We start from the raw sequence: 21,377 nt of genomic DNA, 5'->3' as shown, positions 1-21,377 counted from the left end.
TAATAATCATAAAAAAATTAAATTATTAATCAATTCGGTCAGAGAACACATAAACCACCACCATTTCATCAGAATCTGTAACTAAAAAAAAAAGGAAAAAAAAAAGTCATCAATCAAATAATTAAATAATTAATCGACTAATTGATTAATTGATTAATTAATAAATCAAAAATAGCCTTTGCAGCCAAATCACCTGGTCATTGGCATGTCCAAATATCAGCTTCCTAACTCAAAAGGTGCCTCAGTTAATGGTCAGAAGAGAAAGGAAATTTGATTAATTAAATAAGTACTTAATTAATCGCTAATAATTAAATAACTCCTCAATTAATTGATTAATCAAAAAACAAAAAATACCGTTTTTGACAAAGGACTTGCTCACTATTGTGCCGAAATTTCAGCTTCTTAGATTGAAGGATGGCTGAGATATCGCCCGGACAACCAAGAAAGCAAGAAAACAAACAAACAACAAGTACACATACATTCAAAGTACACCGCCCCATGCCAAATAATTAAATATGCTGCAGCGCGGCATTGCCGGGGCGCCTCCGGCGCCCGGCAATACCGCAGTGCAGCTCATTGAGGCTGCATTGGGAGGGAGAGGTGTACACTAATTGATTGATTAATTGTATAATTAAAATCAATAAAAGATTATCACAAAATATTTTCATAATCAATTGGCTAATCGCATAACTAAACCACTAGTGCTTCATCCGAAGATGTATCTTTTAGAAATTTAATTAAATAAGTCATTTATAAAAAATTAAATAATTAATTGATTACTCAATAAATAATTAATCGATTAATCAATAAATAATTAATAGATGAAATGATTAATCAATAAATCAAAAATATCCTTGATAGCCACATCACTTGGTCACTCATGTCCAAATATTAGCTTCCCAGCTCAAAAGGTGCCTGAGATATTGGTCAAATGAGAAAGAAAATAAATAAATGATTAATAATGAAAATAAATAAATAATAATCATAAAAAAATTAAATTATTAATCAATTTGGTCAGAGAACACATAAACTACCACTATTTCATCAGAATCTGTAACTTTAAAAAAAAAAATTTTTTTGTCATTAATCGAATAATTAAATAATTAATCGATTAATTGATTAATTAATAAATCAAAAATATCCTTTGCAGCCATATCACCTGGTCATTGGCATGTCCAAATATCAGCTTCCTAACTCAAAAGGTGCCTGAGTTAATAATGGTCAGAAGAGAAATGAAATTTAATTAATTAAATAAGTACTTAATTAAACGCTAATAATTAAATAACTCCTCAATTAATTGATTATTCAAAAAACAAAAAATACCGTATTTGACAAAGGACTTGCTCACTACTGTGCCGAAATTTCAGCTTCCTAGCTCAAAGGATGGCTGAGATATCGTCCGGACAACCAAGAAAACAAGAAACCAGAGTGAAAACTGAGTACTCTCTTTCAGCGTGCGTCACTGCCGAGCCCCCTTTGGTGCCCGGCAATGACGATTTGCAATGCCTGGAGATGGCATAGGAAAGGAGCGGTGTACAACAAGTACACATACATTCAAAGTACACCGCCCCCATGCCAAATAATTAAATATCCTACAGAGCGGCATTGCCGGGGTGCCTCCGGCGCCCGGCAATACCGCAGTGCAGCTCATTGAGGCTGCATTGGGAGGGAGAGGTGTACACTAATTGATTGATTAATTGTATAATTAAAATCAATAAAAGATTATCACAAAATATTTTCATAATCAATTGGCTAATAGCATAACTAAACCACTAGTGCTTCATCCGAAGATGTATCTTTCAGAAATTTAATTAAATAAGTCATTAATAAAAAATTAAATAATTAATTGATTACTCAATAAATAATTAGTCGATTAATCAATAAATAATTAATCGATTAAATGATTAATCAATAAATCAAAAATATCCTTGATAGCCACATCACTTGGTCACTCATGTCCAAATATTAGCTTCCCAGCTCAAAAGGTGCCTGAGATATTGGCCAAATGAGAAAGAAAATAAATAAATGATTAATAATGAAAAGAAATAAATAATAATCATTAAAAAATTAAATTATTAATCAATTTGGTCAGAGAACACATAAACTACCACTATTTCATCAGAATCTGTAACTTAAAAAAAAAACATTTTTTTGTCATTAATCGAATAATTAAATAATTAATCGATTAATTGATTAATTAATAAATCAAAAATATCCTTTGAAGCCAAATCACCTGGTCATTGGCATGTCCAAATGTCAGCTTCCTAACTCAAAAGGTGCCTGAGTTAATGGTCAGAAGAGAAAGGAAATTTGATTAATTAAATAAGTACTTAATTAATCGCTAATAATTAAATAACTCCTCAATTTATTGATTAATCAAAAAAAGAAAAATACCGTTTTTGACAAAAGACTTGCTCACTATTGTGCCGAAATTTCAGCTTCCTAGCTTAAAGGATGGCTGAGATATCGCCCGGACAAACAAGAAAGAAAGAAAACAAGTACACATACATTCAAAGTACACCGCCCCATGCCAAATAATTAAATATGCTGCAGCGCGGCATTGCCGGGGCGCCTGCAGCGCCCGGCAATACCGCAGCGCAGCTCATTGGGGCTGCATTGGGAGGGAGAGGTGTACACTAATTGATTGATTAATTGTATAATTAAAATCAATAAAAGATTATCACAAAATATTTTCATAATCAATTCGCTAATCGCATAAATAAACCACTAGTGCTTCATCTGAAGATGTATCTTTTAGAAATTTAATTAAATAAGTCATTTATAAAAAATTAAATAATTAATTGATTACTCAATAAATAATTAATCGATTAATCAATAAATAATTAATAGATGAAATGATTAATCAATAAATCAAAAATATCCTTGATAGCCACATCACTTGGTCACTCATGTCCAAATATTAGCTTCCCAGCTCAAAAGGTGCCTGAGATATTGGCCAAATGAGAAAGAAAATAAATAAATGATTAATAATGAAAATAAATAAATAATAATCATAAAAAAATTAAATTATTAATCAATTTGGTCAGAGAACACATAAACTACCACTATTTCATCAGAATCTGTAACTTAAAAAAAAAATTTTTTTTGGTCATTAATCGAATAATTAAATAATTAATCGATTAATTGATTAATTAATAAATCAAAAATATCCTTTGCAGCCAAATCACCTGGTCATTGGCATGTCCAAATATCAGCTTCCTAACTCAAAAGGTGCCTGAGTTAATGGTCAGAAGAGAAAGGAAATTTAATTAATTAAATAAGTACTTAATTAATCGCTAATAATTAAATAACTCCTCAATTTATTGATTAATCAAAAAAAAAAAATACCGTTTTTGACAAAGCACTTTCTCACTATTGTGCCAAAATTTCAGCTTCCTAGCTCAAAGGATGGCTGAGATATCGCCCGGACAACCAAGAAAGAAAACAAATAATTGATTACTCAATAAATAATTAATCGATTAATCAATAAATACTTAATAGATGAAATGATTAATCAATAAATCAAAAATATCCTTGATAGCCACATCACTTGGTCACTCATGTCCAAATATTAGCTTCCCAGCTCAAAAGGTGCCTGAGATATTGGCCAAATGAGAAAGAAAATAAATAAATGATTAATAATGAAAATAAATAAATAATAATCATAAAAAAATTAAATTATTAATCAATTTGGTCAGAGAACACATAAACTACCACTATTTCATCAGAATCTGTAACTTTAAAAAAAAAAAAATTTTTGTCATTAATCGAATAATTAAATAATTAATCGATTAATTGATTAATTAATAAATCAAAAATATCCTTTGCAGCCAAATCACCTGGTCATTGGCATGTCCAAATATCAGCTTCCTAACTCAAAAGGTGCCTGAGTTAATAATGGTCAGAAGAGAAATGAAATTTAATTAATTAAATAAGTACTTAATTAAACGCTAATAATTAAATAACTCCTCAATTAATTGATTATTCAAAAAACAAAAAATACCGTATTTGACAAAGGACTTGCTCACTACTGTGCCGAAATTTCAGCTTCCTAGCTCAAAGGATGGCTGAGATATCGTCCGGACAACCAAGAAAGAAAACAAACAAACAAGAAACCAGAGTGAAAACTGAGTACTCTCTTTCAGCGTGCGTCACTGCCGAGCCCCCTTTGGTGCCCGGCAATGACGATTTGCAATGCCTGGAGATGGCATAGGAAAGGAGCGGTGTACAACAAGAAAGAAAACAAACAAGAAAGAAAGAAACCAGAGTGAAAACTGAGTACTCTCTTTCAGCGTGCGTCACTACCGAGCCCCCTTTGGTGCCCGGCAATGACGATTTGCAATGCCTGGAGATGGCATAGGAAAGGAGCGGTGTACAACAACCGGAGTGAAAACTGAGCATGCGTCATTGCCGCATGCATCATTGCCGCATGCATGAAAACCCTTTCAGCATGCGTCATTGCCGGGCCCCCTTTGGTGCCCGGCATTGACGTTATGCAGCGCCTGGAGAGGGCACAGGAAAGGAGCGGTGTATAATATGTCGTGCATAGCACGATACTTACGGAATCCCTAAAATATGTTGTTGGCCTATGATGACCTCAAAAATAATTGGTGCTTGAATTCAGTGTCCATGCTTGCAAATCCTCTTAAAATTTCAAGTCAATCGGATGAAAATTGAGCATTTTAGAAATATGACAGTTTGTGCCCTTTGGCTTATGTTGACCTATTGACCTTTTGACCCCAAAAATAATAGGCTTCTTGCTTATGACCAACTCCACCATTTGGTGAAGTTTCGTGAAGATTGGTTGAAAATTCTGACATGTAGGCGACACAGACAGACAGACACAGACAGACAGACACAGACAGACAGACACAGACAGACAGACACAGAGACAGACAGACACAGAGACAGACAGACACAGAGACAGACAGAGACAGACAGACACAGAGACAGACAGACACAGAGACAGACAGACACAGAGACAGACAGACACAGAGACAGACAGACACAGAGACAGACAGACACAGAGACAGACAGACAGACACAGAGACAGACAGACAGACACAGAGACAGACAGACAGACACAGAGACAGACAGACAGACACAGAGACAGACAGACAGACACAGAGACAGACAGACAGACACAGAGACAGACAGACAGACAGACACAGAGACAGACAGACAGACACAGAGACAGACAGACAGACACAGAGACAGGCACACACAGACAGACACACAGACACACACAGACAGACACACAGACACACACAGACAGACACACAGACACAACCAATACACTTGAAAAATCTTCGATTTTTGCAAGTAACAAGAAACCGGAGTGAAAACCACATACTCCCTTTCAGCGTGCGTCATTGCCGGGCCCCCTTTGGTGCCCGGCAATGACGTCATGCAGCGCCTGGAGATGGCATAGGAAAGGAGCAGTGTACAATATAAATTAAGTATATACCATACAGAACTTTACTGAACTCGGCATTTGTGGTTGATTGAAGAGGATTTTGCCATGATCGATAGTTACTCGGAATATTTGAATTCTGAATCGGGGCTAAAATGGTGAGGGGTAAATGCCCCCCTCCCCCCCCCCCCCCCCCCGCCTCTCCCTTCCCCATGACCTCGGAGAAGGTGAAGATGAATCGGCATTCCCTTTCATACCTTACTCAAGCGTCCGCTCACAGAATACAGAAACGAAGCCAATCTCCTCCTTTACCCTACATCCCATTATATCCTCTTCTCAGGGCCATTCCATCGAATCTTATTCTTCATATTTCATCACAATTAGTGAGGTTGGGCACTGATGTTGGGCGATTAGGCCTGGCTCGCAGTCGGTGTTGCAATTCATCCCAAAGGTGTTTGATGGGGTTGAGCTGAGGGTGCTGTGCAGGACAGTCAAGTTCTTCCACACCGATCTTGACAAACCATTTCTGTATGGACTTCGCTTTGTGCACGGGGGCATTGTCATGCTGAAACAGGAAAGGTCCTTCCCCAAACAGTTGCCACAAAGTTGGAAGCACACGATTGTCTAGAATGTCATTGTATGCTGTAGCGTTAAGATTTCCCTTCACTGAAACTAAGGGGCCTAGCCCGAACCATGAAAACAGGCCCAGACCATTATTTCTCCTCCACCAAACTTTACAGTTGGCACGATGCATTCGGGCAGGTGGTGTTCTCCTGGCATCCGCCACACTCTGTGGTCCCGTTCTGAGCTTGTGTGGCATACCACTTCGCGGCTGAGCTGTTGTTGCTCCTAGACGTTTCCACTTCACAATAACAGCACTTACAGTTGAAACTCACGGTCGGCGGGTTGCGTAGCAACTCCAATCGCCAATCCACCAATCACGGGTCGAAGGGTTATCAATCGTGACCCGAATACCTTGCGAGACCACGTGGCCAGGAAGACCGGGAATTGGATCATTTGCGTTCCCACACCTTATTCCAATCAAGTGCGCCAAGCAGATCGCACGGTGTGGGTCGCGGCTTTACCCTGCGTGTTCTACGGGCCTAATTGAGCAACCGGATTTGGTTTCGGACGATGCTGGGTCAATGGGGAAGAGGACGCACACGAGAAGGTCGAAAGGAAACAAAATGTACACGTCTTTTATTTACAATGGCACAGAAAAAAGGACAAGAATCAGACTTAACAATTCTTACCTATCTAATCCCAACATCGGTGCCTGGCACACTCGTGCACACACACAGGGAATGAATCACACACCAGTTAGACTCGTACCGGTAGACAGGCTGACGATGACTTGGGTCCAGCAGTTACCGCGCGTGGCGCACGGATCGATCTGGCAGACAGCTTGAAGGAAGGTCCGCTGTGAGGATGATCCGCCGCTTGAAGGTCAGGTCAGCACGGACGACGAACCAGCTTGTGGACAAAGGAGAAGCGCAGCACGGACGAACCAGCTCGGAGGACAACCAGCTTTAAGAACGAAACGAAGAGAGAGAGAGAGAGAGATCGAAGGGCGATGGGCACGGACCTTTATCGGGTGGTGTCCTCTTCTCGAAGATTCCACGGTCTCCCATTGGTCGCTTTTAGTCACGTGCGGTCACTCAGCCCTGCCTCCCTCTGGAATGTTCCACGACGTCCCATTGGCCGAGGTTGGTCACGAGCGGTCATTCCCCCCCACCTTTTGGAAGGTTTCATTCCCACCCACCTTTTGGAAGGTTTCATTCTCCCCCACCTTTTGGAAGGTTTCATTCCCCGCCTCCTTTTTGGAAGGTTTCATTCCCCCCTCCTTTTGGAAGGTTTCATTCCCCGCCTCCTTTTTGGAAGGTTTCATTCCCCGCCTACCACTGTCGCGGTTGATCACGTGGACTGTTTCTCCCCGCCCATGAACCAGCGTCTTCATTCAACCATACGAGGGGTTGGAATCCTGCCTAACTCAATGCATATCTGTTTTAATCACTACACAATGGGAAGGGAGCTAATCTTTACATTTAATTTTAAAAAATAACTGATTACTGCAGGCTACATGTTGTCATGTAATTAACTAGAGGGGAGTGTCTTTTATTGCAAAACCATAACTATATATATATATATATATTTTTTTTTTGTTATAAATAAAAACTACATCTACCCTGCTAATTTGAGCAACTACACAAGACCAGACCCGGTCTTGGTCGACGCTTCACCCGCTTCGCAGCACGCTTCCTCAGGCCAACAGATAGGTCTGGAAGTATTGATATGGGGTTGAATACTTATGTAAATTTTATGTAAATTAATTATGTAAAATTCAATTAGGTAAAAAAAAAATTCTGCTTCCTGTTCCTCTGGCGAGGAAGCGTCCTTTGAGCTCTCCACGTCATCAAAGTTAGGTATTCTCCCATTTGTGTCTTTGTCAAATTGCCACTGGTTATTTTACTGTGTGTGTTAGTGTTTCTAGTTAATCTTGGTGTGTAATTAGTCGTATTTTGTTCACACCGCTGCTGCAGGGCCTGTCCCTCAAGGCTTCCCTCCCCCCCTACCCCCCTCCCCCACTGCATTGCTTTTTTTCTTTAATTTTTCTCTTATCCCCCTACATCCCTCGAACATCTTCGAACTACCTTGAACATCATCAAGTTTTAAATCCCCCCCCCCCCCCAAAAAAAAAAAAAAAATTTATATACATACAATAATAATTTCCTTCTCTCTTCACAATCCACTCCCCACCTACGACCAGGTATGTGTTGTCTCGCCCCGCCCCTTTATCTCCTTTTTCTTCTACCTCTCAAGCCTTTACTCAACTTTCCAATTCTAGTTTTCACCATACTCATTCAAACCTTTCTCCTTCTTTCTCAGATCCTTGCCCTCACTTCAGGGAATTTTCCCAGATTGTTTTTCACTGTTTTATTTAAATATTGTCGTGCGATTGCCCTCGGTGAAGACCGAGGAAATCCTGAATGGCAATCGAGCTTAATGAGGCGACAATCAATGGCGGATTTGTTATACACGTGCGGAAGGCAGAAGGAAAGAAGAAGAGGAGGAGGAGGAAGAAGCGGCAAGATTTACCTCATGGTCTGTGTGCGCCAGCATCTTCACCCTGTGGAAAATTAACTCACAAACGGAATTTATGGTACAAAAATAAACACGTTGATTTGACGGAACCCGGGAACAATGGACGTGATGATAAATAACTAAGACCTAGGTTGGGATCCCACTCAAAGAGTTCAACAACAGCACAGGGGAAGGAATTAAGCAAATTAATCGTTGTGGGCTGTGGGTGCGTCTTATCTCTGTCTGGCAGTCAGGAATCGTTCAGGCTCCGGTGTTGGCGGGAAGTAGGCCTCGGCGTGCCCTTGTCCACTAGGCCTCGATAAGGCCCCCTTTGTACACTGCTAGGCCACTGAGCCACTCGCCAGCCCCGGTCTCACCCGCCCCGGTCTCACCCGCCCCGGTCTCGCCCACTCCAGTGGCAAGCCTCGCTCACATGTGAACGCCAAGGAGAAGAATCGACGGCGCTCCAACGTCCGTCAAGCAGGCAATTTGCGGGTCGCAAGGGAAGAGGTCCAAACGGGAGAGAAAGGCAAAGAGGTCCGGGCAGGAAGGGATCCACAATGAAAAGAGACAAGATGTCGGCCAGCGAGTGGTTTTACTGCCCGTCCCATGACGTCGGCTCTCTCCCCCTCCCAATCAGTGCGTCGTTTCCTTGCGGCCTTTCGCGCCTTCCTCACGTCCTGCCGCTTCTCCTCCAATGAGCGCGTCACTCGTTAGTGCTGTTTCGCATGCTCGGCACTGATTGGCCGAGCGTCTCACGCCTTTGGTGTTACATCATCGTGTGGCACGTCATTGTCGGTGGCCAATCGGTGTGGCACGTCCTTCACCTCCCTTCCTCTCCAATCGGTGCTCTGGTTGTTACTCGCCCCTCTCCCCTGTCAATCATGGGTTCTCCTGGGCGTGGCTCTCGGGCTGCTTGTTCGATGTCTGTCTTCATGCCGGCGTTGTGCGCGGCCGCTTCCGGTCTGTTCTTCCGTAAGTCATTGTGGCGGCGGGGGAATTATCATAAACCCTAGAACTACTTAACATGCCCCATTCCTCGTAATGGGGACGAAGATGCACCTTAATCCGACAAACCAGGCTAGACAGGTCCCTGACTTGCTGTACATCGAGATGATGATTCTTCTTCTTCACGACATCAGAGCACCTACCGATGCAGATCTACCTTAATCTATATATCCCCCTACCCCACCGACATAACAATATGTTTAAACTTTCCCCTGCAGTGTTTTATTCAGTGGTATGTTACAACATGCTGTTCTTCTTCCAACTTAAAAGGCGTTTTTCAATTTGCTCATCAAATCATTCCATTTCAAAAAAAAAAAAAAATCAATCCATGACAGTCTTACAGTACTTCCTTTCTGCATTCTTCAAACGCACCTAAATTCCACCCCTCCTCTGTTTTCAAATGCATCTCTCCGACCTGAAAATCATAATAAACCCAGTTTGTGTAACAAATGTTCGTTTTTCATTAATCGTCCAACAATTTGTAACCCCCACTCCCCCCCCCCCCCCCCCCCCCGCTACCATCGTCACATCAAGCCTCCTCCCCACTTAGTTTCTCTTCTGTCTCATACCTCCACCTCCTCCAAGAAGTTTCTTTCAAACCTCGACTGATTCTGCAACTGGACCAGATGGCATCCGCCCACGGGTCCTAAAATCCTGCTCTGTCACTCTTTCTCACCCTCTCTCTGTTCTCTTCACCCTCTTTTGCTCACGGTCATCTGCCATCTGCTTGGAAATCGGCCAACATTACCGCTTTACACAAGAAAGGTGAAAAAACAGATCCTTGCAACTACAGACCAATCAGCCTGCTCCCAATAATCAGCAAGGTCACTGAATCAATCATCGCTTCATACATTGAATCCTCCTTCCTGTTCTCCAATGGCTTGATCTTGGATCATCAATTTGGATTCAGACCAGGTCATTCTACTCTGGACATGTTGCGTCTCCTGTCTCAACAATGGATGGAGGATTGGAGGTCTTCAATGCCAAACAGGAAGTCAGAGCCGTCTCCCTTGACATATCACGTGCCTTCGATACAGTCTGACACCCTGCCCTGCTCACCAAACTCTCCTCCTATGGTATCCATGGAAACCTCCACGCATTGCTTGCCGACTTCCTCTGTGGTCGCAGTCAACGTGTGGCCCTGAATGGAATTCTATCATGTTCCCTTCCTGTCCAGGCTGGAGTTCTTCAAGGCAGTGTTCTGGGCCCTGTGCTTTTTTGGCATTCATTAATGATCTCTCCGATTGTCTGGAAAATCCTCTCCATCTCTGCTGATGACTCAACTCTCTGCCGCTCCATATCTCATCCCTCAGATCGGCAGGCAGCAGCCTCTTCACTCTCTGCAGACCTGGATAAAATCACAAACTGATCAAACAAGTGGATCATGTCTTTCAATCCTGACAAATATCACACTCACTATGTCAATGAAAAGACCGTCTGGACAACCCTCCCATCTACTTTCTGAATAATCCTCTCAAATAAGTTCTGTCACTCAAACTTGTTGGCCCCGAGGTTCTCCCCTATAGGTTAGTGCTCCTGCCTCACCTAGCTCAGCTTCACGCTGTTGAAACCAAAGCTTTCAGAATCATTGGAATATCCCGCAATGAAGCTGATTCTGAGGGCTTTTCACTCACTCACCGCAGGCATGTTGGTAGGCTGTCTTCTACCGACTCCTCTCTGGACTAGCTCCCCCTGCTCTGTCTGTGCTCTGCCCCCCAAGTATTCCTTCAGGATGCACAAGATCTGCCAGCAACCCTCTTGTGGTGAACCTGCCAAAATCAAGACTCTTTGCTCACCTTCACTCTCTCATTCCTCTTTTCTCCCACCTCTGGAACAAACTCCCTCACTCTTTTCAATCCCACTCCTCCCTCCAGGTCTTTAAAACAGCTGTTCACCACCATCTCTTGTCTTCCCCCATCCAAAACCTTGATCTTTTCTACCGCCATTAAATCACCGCAAATCCGCCTCTTTCAATCCCCAACTTCTTTCCTAAAATTCCTAGTTGTGTCCACTTGTTTTATACCGTGTATCTCCTCCCCTGCCCCAGCCCTCTCCCTTCCACAGATCTACCGACGTCCCTGTTCTCTACTGTTGTGCTTGTGCGCGTCCCTCTCTCTCCCGCTCTCGTCTCCTGCTCCCTTCATTGTATGTTTTATGTGTCTGTGCATGTTTTCATGGTAAATGTGCTAGCTCTTACACGAGCCTCGATTCTGTATCGAAAATCTTTTCTTTTTTTTCTTCTTTTTTTTAGATGTTTGTCATTTTAAACCGGATCCAGATACAACAGTTTTTATTTATGTACTAATTTTAAGTGATTCTTCACTGTTAAGTGACAGGGCCAAAACGATATAGAGCATGAAAACTGGCACACAGAAAATGAATGATAGGTCACGTGCACTTCAAAAAGTCGTAGACGGATTATGACAAAACTAGGTGGATGAGGGGTAGGCGACGAGAACAAGCCGATTGGATTTTGATTCTGGTCCGGATCCAGACACCTATCAGTAGGATACAAAACAAAACCTGTGAGGTATGCTCATACCGTTGTAGTTATGCTCATACCGTTGAGGTATGCCGTTGTAGTTACCTCCACCACCGAAGGTGGATGGAGGTTATATTTTATCCCTGTCTGTCTGTGAACAAGATATCTCAAAAAGTTGTGGACGGATTTGGCCAAAATTTGGTGGAGATGTTGGGGACAAGGACAAAATTATTATATTTTGGTGAAGATCAGGATTCGGAGCCGGCAAGTAGAATTTTTAAAGTGATTCTTCACCATTGGGAGATGGGGCCAAAAACGATACTTAGCAGGATATCTCAAAAAGTTATGGACGGATTTGGACGAAACTTGGTGGACAGGTTATGTGTACGACGAGGACTAATCGATTTGGTTTTGGTGAAGATCTGAATATGGAATCGTATACGAGAATTATTTAATTTTTAAGTGATTCTTCACCATTGAGGAATCCAGATGCGGCTTCTCAGTTTGATATAAAACACAAACTGTTGAGTCTGGCAGAGGTATGCACTTTACCGAGTGCCGTTGTAGTTTTATATTTGTTTTTACAAATGGCTACATGGAAGCTAAAATGAAAAAGTGCGTTGAAAGAAACCGAATATAAATATATATACGAGTATATATTTAAATGGACAATTTTAGAAACCTTTTTTTGTCATGTTGAAGGGTGTGAATGTAAAAACCTATTTTGAGTCCTCTCTCTCTCTCTCTCTCTCTCTCTCTCTCTCTCTCTCTCTCTCTCTCTCTCTCTCTCTCTCTCTCTCTCTCTCTCTCTCTCTTTCTATCTCTATCTCTATCTCTATCTCTATCTCTATCTCTCTATATCTCTCTGTATCCAAACCTCGATATCTCTAAACCTGTCGATATTATTTGACTGGTATGATGAAGATTTGTAAATATTTTGATGGCGAACTTTCATCGCTACTCTGAGGTCATTGGGTCTTGTGACAACGCCAAATCTACGGACCGTGGAAAAAGCACCCCCTGATTCCTGCGACCCGGTACACGAATTTCTGCGGCTGCTAAAACAGGGACTTCTCCGAGTTTGTAAAGGGCAGGCCAATCCCGCAACTATTATTTTTGGTCGAACTAAACTTAGGAGGAATTCTGGAGCACCGGCTTTCTTGTGACGCCAGACTGCGAGTGCAGTGCGACTTGTCTGCGAGCCTGTTCTGGAATGGACGGTCCAAATTCGAAGATTTATTCCTGTAAAGCTGTAGCAGCACCGGAATTCCTGTGAACGTGCTGATGATGGCTCTGGCCTGTATATAAAGGGCTCTTTCTTTTCGCCTCTTTTACTCTGACTCTGTTTGTGGTTTCCATAACTTGTTTCGGTGGAGGTCCTTTTGATTATTTAAGGTTTTGCATTCATGATGTTTTCCCCCTTTTTCTGCCCTTTTGTGTGTTTGGAGTAATTATGAATTGCATCTGTTGTAAATCAACCTGAATGCGATTAGGGAATTTTTCGCTGGATTGTTTTGACTTTGTGCAGTTTATTTAATTATCCAGTGTAATTTGATTAACCAAAATTAACCAATTTAATTAACCAAAATTAACTGTGTAATTTGACTTCTTTTTTTAAATTTGCTTTTATAATATCATGTGGAAGATCAATGTGATAAAGGTACATTTAAAGAACCGGAGGAGGAGATGCAAACTTTATTTCATCGGATGCTCCTGGGTTGTCCTTGTTTTTTAAAATAAATCCGCTTGACGACTGTCTCTCACCACATTGTGGTTGTGGGAACACTACATTGCGGTTGAATGTTTGCCAAGGAAAGTACCGCTTACTTCATGTTGCACAATATTGTAAATGCGCACTTTTATAAAGTGCTGAGTTATTCGTGAGATTTTGTCTCCTAACAGATTGCATGAAATCCAATTATTACTGGACGTTCCATTGTTTTTTTTTTTTTTTTTTTTTTTTTTTGTATACAAGATCGAGGCTCGTGAAAGAGCGAACATTAATCACACAGAAAGACAGACACATAAAACAAATAACATCGGGAGCGGTAGACAAGATGGGGAGAGAGGGGGAAGGACACAAACACAACATTTGAGAGCAGGGACCGAGAGACATGGAGACATCGATGGTTGGTTATTTGCTGTTGGGACTGGAATTTTATTTTTGTGCTTGGGAAACACCAATATGGGCTTTTCTCTCATTGTCTGAAGTTTTTTCTGTTGTGTGTAGCTTACGTTGGCCAGTGGTGGCAAGAATCTCACAACAAGGCCATGGCTTTGCTCCTTTCCCATTTTCCTCTGCTCAAACCGAGCAATGTGGAGGCGAAGGCGCAGTACATGCGATTGCTGCCCAAGGTGTTGGCTCATTGTATCGAGAGTGGGCAGCAGGTGGAAGAGAGCCGTCAGCTGCTCTCCTACGCCCTGATCCACCCAGCCATCTCCATGGAGGACAGGGGAGCCCTGGCCGGTTGGTTTTCCCACCTCGAGGACCGTGTGGGAACCATGGGGGCTTCCACCTCATTTTCTCCTGAACAGGTTTGTCTCGAGTCGAGTCGTTTTCATTTCTGCCGAGACTGGTGGTCAGGTGATGTGGATCTTTTTCTTTTTTTAACCGTCATAATCACCATGACTGTTGCATTATACCTGCCCGTCAGACGGACCTGCCAGGGTTTGGTCTGGATTGTCCATCCCAGCAGACGCCCGGTGCATCGGGAAAGCCGAATGGCTGGAGCAGCCACCGGGTTGAGAGCGGCTGGCCAGAGGGTGGCCAAGCGGGCGAGAAGAGCCAGCAATCTCGGTCTTCGTCCGTCTCTTCTCCTTCTTACAGCAACTCTGGAAACACCAACACCAGTACGGGGTTCTCGCTACATCTTTGTTGTCACTGATTACCGTGCATCTTCACTACAGAATAAGTTTGAAAGGAAACTTTTGTGTGTTGTTGTTGTGGTCTGAACCCAAACTCCAAACTGTTATTTCTTGTAATTAGTTTCTTGTTTTACCAGCTGCCGGTGCTTGTTTATTTGCCCTCCTTTGCTGAGGTTTTTATTGGATTATTTTTCACCACATTTTTGTCCAGTTCGATTGTTGGTTAAATGTGGAGTTGTAAACCTTGAGCCTCGGGAATGAAGACTAATACAGTTGATATCTTTATTTTGGAGTGGAGACCTGATTGCAGTTTGTTGTATCTGGTGATTATTTTTAGTCATTTATTATTTATTTGCGCTGTGCTTGCACAACAATTAAGAATAATACTGTGAGGTTTGAAAAGGTGATTTTGAATACAATTATGCTCGTCCAATAGGGAATTTCTGTCACTTCGTACATGGTAATTGTGTGAAAATATAAAAGGTTTTTCCGATCTTGATGTTACATTCACTTTTTAAATGTCTGCTTCTGGGTTCGAAGGCAGCGGAGTATTTGAGGGTCGTGGAGCAAATCCGTATGTATCCTAAAAACTCAATGGTAGTTTCGGGAGGAATGTTTGGCCAATATAAAGTTTGTCGGCAAAAACTGCCCTTCGAAGAATAATTTGCGCACTACCTGGTCTGGTCTACATCTTGTCGTCTTGTCATCGTCAACCTTTGAATCGCGATCTCTGCTTTATTTGACACACTAATTTTTAGCTCAACTGGAACGAAGTTCAGGCTTATGCAATGTCGCGTTGTCAGTCCGTCAGTCCGTAAACACTTGAAACTTCTTCTCCGAAACCGCTGATGGGATTGCGACCAAATCAGGGACAAATTATATTTGTTGTGATGTGACTAAAGTTTGTACACGGCATTTAAAAAATCGTGGTCTAAGAGGGTTTACCGGGGTCAAAGTGGGTCTAAGTTTGACCCCTCCCCCCCCCCCCCCCCCGCCCCTCCTCCCAAATAGGAATTTGCTTTCTTTTCTGAAGCTACACACACAATTTCGATGAAACTTCACCACAACCATAATCACCCATGATGTACCAATGTTTGTTCAAGGCATTATAAATATCGGGGTCTTAGGATGGATATGGGGTTGGAGAAGCTGGGGTTGCCCCCCAAAATAGGTTTTTTTTCTTTTCTTTATTTAAAGTCTTATGATTATATTAATATGATTCTGCATATGCGGCCCTGTCTTCGAGCAACCATTGAAATTGGTTTCAAATACCCTTAGTCGGTGCAGTATAGTTTATTCTACCAGGTGAGTGCCAGGGGTATTACCCCTACGTTTATTGTTGTAATGAAGTCGTGTTGGGGCATGGCGTTTATTTAACCGTGTAAGTATGAGCAGTCAATGTTAGTTTGATGGGTGACTCTACAATTGTTGGTGGTCTTATTTCTATAATGTCACTCTTCCTCCATCTCCTAGGCTTGAGTCAACGTTCCCCTTCGCTTACGCCACCCGTCTCTCTCGCTACCACAAACCATGGAGGAATTACGACATCGCAACCACCTCACCTCGACTGGCTGTCCCAAGGACCACCTTTTCCATCGTCGACAGGGACCTCAGTTGGGGGTGACACCGTGTCACTCCCTCCTCATGCTCCGCTTTCTCCGCAAAGCAGCGTTGCATCCTCGGGTAGTGGTGGCAGTGAGCTCGCCGACGATTTTATCTCCATCCCTGGCAGTGGTCGTAACACCTTCCGCGAAGAGGGCAGCGGCATGAAAGGTTAGATGGTGATGTGGATGAAAGTGTGGCATTACCTTTTTCTTTTATATTATTGTGCAGTGGTTTGATCCTCTCGCCTCCTCCCCCCAATCTCCCACAATCTCTCAAGCATTTTATTTTCTCTATCTTGCAGACGTACCAGCATGGCTCAAGAGCCTACGGTTGCACAAGTATGCACGCCTCTTCTCTCAGCTCACATATCCTGAGATGATGAGCCTTACTGAACAGAAACTGGAGACACAGGTGTGAGAGAGTGTGACAGGATGAGGATTTTTGTTGGCGAACACCGATTATTTGATATTGCTCTTGATGGTAAATTGGAATTTGAACGGCTTGGACGTGGATGCGGAATTTGATTTGCTCATCAGTCAAACATCTCTGGTCATTCTTAGGATAACCTTTTAGCGATACACTTTGCTGATTGGTTTATGTTGTGATTGTTAGGTTTTGACCTTGTCGTACTTCTCTCCTGCAGAATGTGACGAAAGGTGCTCGTCACAAGATCGTGCTGAGTATAATGAAACTCAAAGAGCGGCCACAGACACTACAGGCCTTGGAGAAGGTGGGGGCTTGGGCGCAGGAATTTGCTGAAGCATTGAAGCTTGCATTGGAAGTAGAATATGCCAAATTGTGTAGTGTGTGTACAGCCTATCTACTTATTACATACATATGGCAGAACTTGTGACCCTCTGCTCTTTCCTCTTGCATCTATGTAATAGACATGGAGATAATCCTTAGGGATTTGGGGTGGGAACTGTTTGAAACCCTACCTTTCACTAATGGGGACCTGTATGTGATCCTGATCAACCCCTCGATCTCACCTGTTGTAAACCTTGATCGACTAGGACGTTCTTGAAGGAGGGAACATCCGCAACGCATTGACAGAGCTTCACCAGGTCATTGGCACGCCGATCCCCACTAACATGACCTGCCCTGGTTCGGCAGGTGTCATGGGAAGCAATGAGGTGAGTTCAGGAATTTGCAGAAGGACTGAATGTATTTTGTGGATTTTGAGGAAAGTAGTGATGGGGGAGGGACGGAGTGAGAAGAGGTGTTAATAGGAGCATGAATGCTGTATTGAGTTTGCATTTGATTACAAATTAATTTAATCTGTGAGCGCTTTGTCCCATTCTGAGCAAAGACCTGTTTGATATCTGTGTGTGGTTCATGTTGACCATTGCCAACTTTTCTCGGTTACACAGGATTTCCTTTTGTGGTGTTATTTATTTAATGATTTTGTTTCTTGTTGTGGTGCATAGGCCGTGCTTGGAGTGGTGCCAGACAATGGATCACCTGGGCAGACAGCATCCATTATTGACCTTCCCGGTCAAATCACACGCGTGGTTGGAAAAGGTGGTGAAACTGCCTCCGGGTTGTTTTTTTAAATTTTGTTTCTTACCCTCACCCCCCTCCTCCTCAATTGTCCTGCGTATGGACTAGAACCCCCTGTCATGTCATGCTTGTCCTTCCTCCATTCTCCAGAAACGTTTCTCATTCTTGAACCAGTAAGAAGAAATGGATTGATATGAGTAGTTTGCTCTACATGGACATGCTTTGTCTTGTATCAACGATATGAGTTGGGAGTTCTACATGTGCATGCTTGTCTGGTATCAACGATATGAGTAGTGCTCTAAATGTACAGTGCATTCAGAAAGTATTCACACCCCTTCACTTTTTCACATTTTGTTATGTTGCAGCCTTATGCTGAAATCGTTTAAATTCATTTTTTCCCTCATCAATCTACACTCGATACCCCATATTGACAAAGAGAAAACAGGATTTTAGAAAGTTTTGCAAATTTATTGAAAAGAAAAAACTGAAATATCATTGACATAAGTATTCAGACCCTTTGCTATGACGCTTGAAATTTAGCTCAGGTGCCTCCCATTTCTCTTGATCATCTTTGAGATGTTTCTACACCTTGATTGGAGTCCACCTGTGGTAAATTCAAATGATTGGACATGATTTGGAAAGGCACACACCTGTCTATATAAGGTCTCACAGCTGACGATGCATATCAGAGCAAAAACCAAGCCATGAGGTCGAAGGAACTGCCTGCAGAGCTCAGAGACAGGATTGTGTCGAGGCACAGATCTGGGGAAGCCGACAAAAAACAATTCTGCTACATTGAAGGTTCCCAAGAGCACAGTGGCCTCCATAATTCTTAAGTGGAAGAAGTTTGGAACAACCAGGACTCTTCCTAGAGTGGCCGGCCAGCCAAACTGAGCAATCGGGGGAGAAAGGCCTTGGTAAGAGAGGTGACCAAGAACCCGATGGTCACTCTGGCTGAGCTGCAGAGATCCTGTGTGGAGATGGGAGAAACTTCCAGGACAACCATCACTGCAACACTCCACCGATCTGGGCTTGATGGCAGAGTGGCCAGACGATATGAGTTATCCTCATAAGGGAGGCACACCTTATAAGGGACCTTAACATACCCAAGGAGAAAAGTGAACTCCTTGGATCTTGACTCGAGCAATGGAACCTGCTGCAAGATGGAGTTCGTACCACCAGTTTCCGCCTTAGACATGTGGAGCTCTCAATGTATGACATTGAGCAGAGCAGATGGACAGCAGAGTAGACGCTAAGCATTACACACAAAAGGAATGGCCGGTGCGACAGAAAGATATGACTGGAAGGTTCAACTGTCTTCACAAACCTCTTGTTGACCCTGAGAAGGTATTCTTACCACCACTTCGTTTGATGAAGAACTTTGTGAAGGCCATGGATCAAGATGGTGCTGGCTTCCACTACTTGCTAATGAAGTTCCAAGGCATTGTATCTGAGGCCAAAGTAAAGGTGGGTGTTTTCAATGGTCCTCAAATTCGTCTTGTACTCACTAATCAGGACTTTGTAACGAGATTATCTCACCTGGAAAGCGTTGCTTGGGATAGCTTTGTGGCTCTTGCTAACAATTACCTTGGAAAATTTTTGAGCACCAAATTATGAAGAGCTTGTGGACAAGATGTTGAAGAGTTACCAGGCGCTCGGTGCTCGAATGTCACTCAATATAGATTTCTTCCATTCTCATCTGGACTTCTTTTCACAAAATCTTGGCGATGTCAGTGATGAACATGGAGAAAGGTTTCACCAGGAAATTGCCATCATGGAGACTCGATATCAAGGCCGATTCAATCCAAACATGATGGGCGACTACTGTTGGACTTTACAGCTTGAAAGTGATTGCTCCTACAAACGCAAAAGTAAAGTTCAGAAGCACTTTTTAATGTGATGTAAATAAAAACTTAAAGTTCATATTATTTTTTGTGATATTTTATGAAGTTCGTATTATTTTTGGAGATTTACATTTTTTTATGTGATGTAAATAAAAACTTTAAGTTCATATTATTTTTTTGTGACAATAAATAGACTTATTGAGACTTAATCAAGAAATTCGCATGCTCTAAAGATTTTTTCCACACTTATGATGGACTACATCAAGGTTACGTGATAGCGAAATTTTACGGTCAGATTCGGATTCGTGGGCACCAAATTAGTTAGAAACAGTTGAAAATAAGTCAGAACCAATTTGGCTGTTGACCAGTGTTATGAACTGTTTGATCTTTACTATTGGTTCACGAGTTATCAAACAGAGTAACCACTATATTCGTCATGGGTGTGTGTGTGTGTGTGTCTGTCTGTCCGCAGCATAACTTCCCGATGATATCATCCGATCTTGATGAAACTTGGGTGGGAGGTTGATATCATGATCTAGTTGTGTCCTGCCGAGAGTGGGCGTATTGTGAGCGGAGCGATGCCCGAAAAAGATGTCTTTTTAGGGGATCCAGTTCAAGCTACATCTTCTCCGAGGGAGTTGGTGGAATCTGACAGGGGTTTCGATATTTGGTTCGGCCAATGTCATGTGTCTAGCCCCACGGAGCTCGATTTTTCATTTTCGCCCCAAGGTCAAGGTCACATGGCCACGAAATTTAGAAAAGTCGATTTTTGTTGGTTTTATTACATTGTTCGCTTCCTGATAGGGTGAAATGTCGTACATGATCTTATCACATACATCATGAAATACAAGTTTTCCAACAAATTTCAGAATCTTCGACCTTTGACGGTCATAAAGGTCAAAGTTTCAAAGTTGTCGGAATCGAACCGAATTTTCGGAATTGTGTGGCCAACTAACCTCATAACTGATTATACATTATTTTTTATGTCATTTCAAGGTTAGGAACCTTAATTTTGACATTTCCGGGCCTGGCCTGTCCGGGCCTGTTTCAGTTACAGTCAGTCCTTTGTCATTCAATACCGCTCGCTCGTGAACCATCATCGTCTCCTGACTTGTAATGATTACGGCCATTGTCTAGTTTGCACGCAGCTGTTGGTGTCTCGCCCGGATGAAGAGAACGTGGCATCTTACCTGCAGCTCTTGGACAAATGTTTGGCGCATGAGGTAAGGCATGTGTGTTGGTAACCTGTAAAACCTGGTCAACTTGACAACGTCACTGTTTCTCTACTGTCAGTTCATCGCCACCAACTCGTCGCTCTTCCTTGTCTCCATCTTCACTCGGTCGTACTTTTGGGGCAAATTTTAAAATGTGCTTCATGAAACGTGAATTTTGAAGAACTTTATTGACATTAGGAAAGACGTGGTTGCCTCCTCCCAACCTCCGCCTCTCCCCGCCCGCACCATGAATTACGACAAAATCACTGAATAGTACATTTGATACGAGGGTGAAAAGTGCAAGATTCTTTATCTTGGTCGACATCTCACTCCAACTTAATCTTTTTTGTCTTTGCTGTAGCACG

At 42.5% G+C, this 21,377-nt stretch overlaps 1 protein-coding gene across 1 annotated transcript in view; it reads left to right on the top strand.

The window, feature by feature from the left end:
- The window catches only part of LOC137437481 (protein Smaug homolog 1), a 101,645-nt gene that overhangs the window by 72,545 nt on the left and 7,723 nt on the right, over positions 1-21,377 (top strand). The window contains exons 3-10 of the mRNA XM_068131840.2: positions 14,215-14,519; positions 14,639-14,834; positions 16,323-16,622; positions 16,756-16,865; positions 17,098-17,184; positions 17,468-17,587; positions 17,882-17,975; positions 20,936-21,021. Coding sequence (XP_067987941.1) covers positions 14,215-14,519; positions 14,639-14,834; positions 16,323-16,622; positions 16,756-16,865; positions 17,098-17,184; positions 17,468-17,587; positions 17,882-17,975; positions 20,936-21,021 — 1,298 coding nt within the window. The remainder of the gene's footprint in view (positions 1-14,214; positions 14,520-14,638; positions 14,835-16,322; positions 16,623-16,755; positions 16,866-17,097; positions 17,185-17,467; positions 17,588-17,881; positions 17,976-20,935; positions 21,022-21,377) is intronic.

This window comes from Myxine glutinosa, chromosome 12 (assembly GCF_964187855.1).
Source record: "Myxine glutinosa chromosome 12, kmMyxGlut1.1, whole genome shotgun sequence".
NCBI classification, from domain to species: Eukaryota; Metazoa; Chordata; class Myxini; order Myxiniformes; family Myxinidae; genus Myxine; species Myxine glutinosa.
The sequence above is the reverse complement of the archived record's forward strand: the minus strand, read 5'-3'. Positions and strand labels throughout refer to the sequence as shown.